A 6,947-nucleotide genomic window follows, 5' to 3' on the forward strand; every position below is an offset into this window, starting at 1 on the left:
GAGAGAGAGAGAGAGAGAGAGAGAGAGAGAGAGAGAGAGAGAGAAGCAATCCAATAAAATGTAGTGAAGAGTTGTGAATTGGATCATCTTCTCATTCTCCAAAAACGATGAGTAAAGAATTAGTTTAGACGTTTTTATCAATCAAAATTCTGTTCCTATGGCTTGCCAGATAGCTCAGCGGATTCAAGTGTCTGCCTAGGCAGAGCACTGAGGCCCGGGTTTGATCCCCAGAGTGAGTGCTGTGCCAGCCCCGCCCCCAGGATGTGCTGAGCTGGCCACGGAGACCGGGCATGATGGCTCATGGCTGTGATCCCAGCTCTTGGGAGGCTGAAAATAGGAGGATCACTATGCGTCCAATCTGTGGAGTGAGACCCTGTAGACCCTATACTAAATACACTCAAAAATGAAAATCTGTTTCTTCAGTCACGTTACAATTTAAATTAGACAATGTTCAATGCCTTCAGGTTTTCTTCATTTAAAACCAACTCTGGCAAACTTACTTTTCTAGGGCCTGTCTTGGTATTATTTCCTAGTACCTGTTTGTAGCACGTAGTGATTTCTTTCATGATGCGGACTGGCACAGGTACACAGCACATCTCAGTTCTGTTGAAACCCCATCCTCTCCTGCCTTTCTCCCATTCAGTATGTCTCTGTCCCCTTTCCATTTACATAAACTCTATCTCCTGATATTCTATTGTCCTTTATTGAGCTTTTGCAATTCTTCCCTGTCAGTAACTTTTATTTACCTATTTCTATTACCAAAGTTACAAAATGTTTGTTTACCAAAATTGTTTAAGAAATAAATGATGAGTGTAAGAAAGGATAGATTAGAAAGAAATCAGAGTCAAATGGCTGAAACATAAAACCAGAATGGGGTCACAATATTCACATTATAATTTTCTAGTACAGAAAGCAGAAGGTCAAAATTACTACTTTAGAATATAAAGGAGAAAAGTAAAAATAGTCCTCGGGTCATTCTCTTTTTGAAATAATTGGCCTGATTGTTCTGCCGGTATTATCTATCAGAATGCAGATAATAGCATTAGCCCAATGCTGCCCTTTAAATTAATGATTTTTTCCATTGTACATGAATATTTTCCTTGCCAGGGCTGTTGAAGACTTCATTATTTGAAAAATAAAGTCCAATCAAGAAGCTAAAAATGAAATTTCCACAGTTCTGTTCCCTTAACTGATGAAGATTTCTAAATTAATATCAAAAGCACATCCCTTTATTTTCAAGGAACTCCTCAAGACATCTCCGACGGAATCAGTCCAACTTTGTTTCAGAAAGTAGACCTTTGATAGCCTATTCAAGGATTTTTACTTCAGAACAGAGTGGCAATAACAGACATATTAAATGAAAGATGAATTGTGATTGACAGGGCAGAAAATTCAGTTACTTGGAAAGTATATTTGAGGAACTAAAGTTGAAAATAGTGATATAATAGTGACTGAAATGGAAATATTGACATTTTACAGCCACACTTTATTGGACTATTTTATGTCTTGCTTTTCCTTAATATTGGGCCTCTGGCTTGAAATTTAAAAACACTCACTGTAAGCAACATTATCTGCTTATGCTATTTTAATCTGCAGTGCAATCATGGTTATTTGTATAGTAGCCATGGCTTAGCAAGACTACTTATAAATCAAATGTGCAATGGATGGATGGCTGGTGTTTTCTTTTCTTTTTCTTTTTTTTTTTTTTTTTTGCAGAACCGGAGATTGAACTCAGGCCCTTGCACTTGCCAGGGAAGTGCTTATTCCACTGAGCCATCTCTCTGGTGTTTTCTTTATGTGCTCAGATCTTGAACACTAGTACTACACGGTCCTCTCTCTGTCTTCATTGCCTTCTCCTGTTCCCCTCAGATGATGTCCAAGAAGGATGGACAATTATCGACAAATGGAGTCATCAGTCTTAAATACAGGGGTTTTATATCATGAACAGAAATATTTATAGATGACAATAAATGAATTCTAACAATTTTCTTGCTTTTCATTACCTTCGTATTAAAATAACCTGAAATTCCACATTAAAGCCAAGCTCACCGATGACTGAAATTGTTTTACCCTTTTTGATTGTTTGTTTGGTGTCTGTTGACAGAAAATGATGAACATCTAAATGGCTTGACAACCAGGTTAGAAAGTGCTGAGGCTGGAAACGCCGAGCTCCTGCTAGCTTTGAATGACACTTTCGGGAAGTTATCTGCCATTCCAAACGGTAAGCGCTCAGGACCCGGCACTTCTCTTTGTTCATCTAACTCTCTAAGGACTTTTTTAACTGTTACCATTTTTCTCACATTATACTTACATCCTTGTCAGGAAATTGGATACCAGGTTTCTTACGAATTGTTCTTTGTGAGAAGGTGAAAGTAAACCACATTTAACATTGTGATGCTACTTTTTCTTTGTTGCCTTGAGCTGTCAGCCAAGGGATATGCTACAAACAGGGAGAGAGAGACATCATACTATTCTATTGTCTTCCAAGTTTCAGCTCCAGAACTTTTTTTATTAACATACAGACACAACCATACAGGCACGATTCTGTGACATCATGATGCAGTATCACAAAGTCACAACTTATTCCAGTATCTACAGCAATAGATGACAACCACACAGCTCCTAGAAAATGTAATTCCTTAGCTATTCCAGCTTCCAAAAGCACTAAGGGTTGAGACACACTGACATTATCTTTCTACTAGAACTACTTGAAATTTTTGCATGGTATTATTTCTAAGAGGATGTATTCTTTTAGGGATATTGTTTTTATGTTTTAAAGTATAATATAATAACAAGGGTTAAAAGCATTTGTTGAGTGCTTAGTGTGCTTGTTAAATGTGTGCAGTTGTTATACCAACTCCATGAGGTGGATAGCATCATGACCCCCGCTTTCCAGGTACGAAAATGAGACAAAGGACACAGAAGAATATTGCTTAAAGGAGCATCTGTGCAATTTGACTGACAGGGGCTGTTAGTGGGGGAGGGAACGTTCCAGTTCCCCCCAGTCAGTGCAATCATTATATACTGCAAGCTCGTAATAATAGAAATTTAAATTTTAGAAAATGACTGCATAATTTTTTTTAGATTTTCATGTCACCTCTTTGGTAGTCTCCAACTTAGGAAAAAATTCCGTTTTTGGAGAACTTTTGTAAATCAGACTGATCTGTACATATGACTCATTTGCAAGTCAGACAATGTCTTAAGTACCTTAGGAACCAATGCATAATATAAAGCATAAGGCCAGGGAAATGGCTCAGTAGAATAAGCGCTTCCCTGGCAAGCGCAAGGGTCTGGGTTCAATCCCTGGTTCCACCAAAAAAAAAAAAAAAAGGATAAAATACCAACACACACAAATACCATAAATAAACTATTTTCACTTTTATGGTTACCTTAAAACAGTGGTACAGTACTGTGCAACTCTAAATAAATGATTTTTACATTTAGAGCTGTCTTAAAATGATACGGTAGACACATGAGCTGCTTCTATAATTCGTTTGTATCTGCAATGTTCATGATGAAAGCTCTGCTCATATCTGTGGAAGTTCACTGCTCAAATATTTGTAAATCAGGGACTTATTCTACCTAGAAAATCTGCTGAGAACAAATAAAATTATACTAGTATATAGACAGTCTAACACCCTTGAAAAAGTCTATCCTAAAACTGAAACACATTGTCTGAGTCCCCCAGTAAATGCAGATGAAGTCTTAAGCCCCGATGTGTGAAGCTATATAACTCATGCAAATAAATTTCACTCTTTAATATGTTCAGTGACAAATCACAATATGCCCTCACACAATGAACATTTAGCAAATCACTTTGCTATTTTAAGAGCTAATCAGGTATTCATGGCAAAGGTCCCTGAGAAAATTTAATTTAGCTAAAGAATTTGCTCCATTTGCTACAACTGAATGAAACAAAATTCAGCTGATGCCACCTACAAATGTGTCCCTTTGAGGTCAGCCAGCCTCAGCCTCACGTGAGGAGTATGTATTAAGCCACCAACTCTAAACCCATTGCTCTCTTTCGCATTCCCTCTTCCACTGACAGGCACAGCCGCTAAACTGCAAGCTGTTAAGGACAAAGCCAGACAAGCCAATGACACAGCCAAAGATGTACTGGCCCAGATTAAAGACCTCCACCAGGATCTTGACGGCCTGAAGAAGAATTACAATAAACTAGCAGACAGTGTGGCCGAAACGAATGCGGTAGTAAAAGACCCCTCCAAGAACAGTAAGCCCTCTTTGTCACTGTCATGCTGTCACTTATTCACACCATCAAAGTGTCCTAGTCTGGTAAATGGTTGAGCCGGAGGAGAGGGCGGTGGTGTAGAGTCCCTGGCTCCTGCATTCCTTAGGCACTGTGACTGAGTGCCCTGTCACTCGCCGGTCAGAACCTGGGTCTCCTAATCCAAGCCTTCTTCCTTTTCTCCTGCATTTTGTCCATCTGAGAAGAGATTAGGAATTCCCATTGCCTGCATTATATTTGGTATAAGGTTGCCAAATATTTTTGAATCCATTAGTGTAACTGAAAACACATTTGTACTCAGGAAACTATACTCAGAATTGGCTGAGTTTCATGGGATGTAGAGTTTAAGGAGCTCACCCATGAGCAGCCCATTAGAACAGGGTATGAAATGTCAATTTTAAAGCATTAACATTTGAAAATTTGGATGATTCATTATTTATAGTTCAGCTTTTTAACATTTTCAGGGAGTAAAATAAAGCATGTGTCTAGCTTATAAATTCTGTCTTCATAGCTCTTACATTCTATAGTAAATTATATTGATTTCATAAGAATTTATTGAGAAAATCGGTAAGAATTTAATGTGTAACTTAAATTATTAGTTTCATATAGTTGGTAAACATTGCTGTTTTAACCGATTCTTTTCCTGTCCATCAAATAATGACATTATTTTGGTGTATGGTTTCACGCAGGGAGATGCTTAGATTTTTGTTCTTTTCACTTGCGAAAGACTAGCCCTCTTCGCAAACTATTTCTATACAGTATCAAAGTATTCGTGCAGTACAGTGACGCAATCGCAGTCACTGGCATGAGGTGCCATGTAATCCGGGTGCAGTGTGCCTCGGGGGTGCCTGATTTCAGCACCGTCTCCTCGTTTGCACGCCGAGGACATAATGATACCCCGGACAACATCAGCCCCTCTGCGAGCATGGGGTGTGAGGACGCCCGGCCCCTGTGGGGGGCGGCGCAGAGCGCAGAGCTCAGATGCACGTCAGCGCTAGGAAGAGCGCCCAGTTCTCCCAGGAAGAACAGGAAGGATGTGTGAATGGCTTTTAGGTTAGTTTAATGTAAACCCAGATATATCTTCTGTATTCAAAAGATTCCATCAGAGGAACTTCTGAGAAATGTATCATAACGTTTCCAAACAAAATGGGAAGAAAACACATTTTCATGTCATACTGCTACCCATTTAGCTTTTTTATCTTTTGAAACATCATTTTGTTCTATGTTAGGTTGACTCGTAACCAGTAAAGGTCTTTTGATAATCTATGTCTTAACTTGTTTTACTTTATCCTTTTGCAGCAAAAATAATTATCTTTTAATAGTAATTAAATCTTCTATCTTATTAGAACATTTCGTTCGATATGAACAATAGCCTGATAAATGACATATTTTGTGTACTTTTATTTGGTAATGTTTGTTTAAAATGGAGCACATTTCTGATTTGTCTGTTGTTTAAAACAGTAACATTTTTGTGATAGTCATTATTTTGTAATATTTACAGAATATATTTCCTCATGAGTTTTCTAATTTCTTTTTGTTTTACTTCCTTATGAAATTGTCTGCAGAAATCAGTATGTACACGTTTGCTCGTATGCCGTTAAGTAGCCTGCACGCTGCATTCGCTGCCTAACCCAGAGCTCAGCTTCGCACAGCGCTGCGTTTGGTGCGACTGTAGACGCCACGCGAGGGCACTTTCTGCTGTCGTTAGATGCGTGGACCCAACTCCCCTGACCAGCTTAGCACTTGGATACATCTTATATAAATTACTTAAATAGTATTACTACGAGCTAGTTAAATGTCTGCAAAATACAATGGGCTTCACCAAAAGTGTCTTAAAATTTAATTAATTAGAAGACAGAAAATAGCAGAAAGGAGCAATTCAAGACATAACGCTGTAGTATTCGCAATTAAAAAGTCACATGATTGTCAGATTTAAGCAAAAAAAAAGAACAAGTAGGTCAAATTCTGAAGGAATTATAACAGCTGAAGGAAAAATTTATTTATTTTTTTACAGTATAAAAAATAGTAAAAATGAACTAGAAATGACACAGAATTTCACTAAACCAAATGATAGCAATTCAACACTGGTTGTTCTATTGCATATTGTAATCTTCATATCAGTTGTTCAGATTACCAGATATAAGCATGCAAAATTGGCCAAAAAATTAAAAAGAAGAAAAAAACTTTAAGTATTTACTTTTGTTTTCAGTAGACCAGTAAGAATCAGCAGTATGACTACCCAACCTATTGTGTGTATAAGGATGGAGAAATTTAGGAACATTCAAGTATACAGGACAATATTTTACAGGAATAAGGTTTAGATCCTAAAAGATACAGATAATCTATGAATTTACTAACTTACCAAAACCCAATTTCAGAAGTGATTTTTAAAATACAATCAGTAAATAATTAGGAAAGAAAATAAGTTTTCAAAAACTACTATAAAAGAAAGCATAAAACTTGAGGGCCGACCACATAGTTCAGCAGATTAAAACACCTGCAACCAGGCCTAGGGGCCAGAGGTTCAATCCCTGGGCCTGCCATGCTAGCCCTGCCCCCAGGGAGTGCTGAGATGACAATTGAGACTGGGTGTGATAGTGCAAGCCTGTAATCCCAGCTCTTGGGAGGCTGTAAACAGGCGGGTCACTATGAGTCCGATCTAGTAGTGAGCCCCTGAACACCCTGTAGACCCTTCCCTAAA

The 6,947-nt window shown here is 38.1% G+C and overlaps 1 protein-coding gene across 1 annotated transcript in view; it reads left to right on the forward strand.

Annotated features, from left to right (window-relative positions):
- Lama2 (laminin subunit alpha 2) overlaps nucleotides 1-6,947 on the forward strand; it is a 639,722-nt gene that overhangs the window by 562,638 nt on the left and 70,137 nt on the right. The window contains exons 42-44 of the mRNA XM_023714262.1: nucleotides 2,105-2,221; nucleotides 4,049-4,231; nucleotides 5,812-5,817. Of these exons, the coding sequence (XP_023570030.1) occupies nucleotides 2,105-2,221; nucleotides 4,049-4,231; nucleotides 5,812-5,817 (306 nt within the window). The remainder of the gene's footprint in view (nucleotides 1-2,104; nucleotides 2,222-4,048; nucleotides 4,232-5,811; nucleotides 5,818-6,947) is intronic.

Source organism: Octodon degus, unplaced genomic scaffold, assembly GCF_000260255.1.
Source record: "Octodon degus isolate 3935 unplaced genomic scaffold, OctDeg1.0 scaffold00034, whole genome shotgun sequence".
In the NCBI taxonomy this organism is placed as follows: Eukaryota; Metazoa; Chordata; class Mammalia; order Rodentia; family Octodontidae; genus Octodon; species Octodon degus.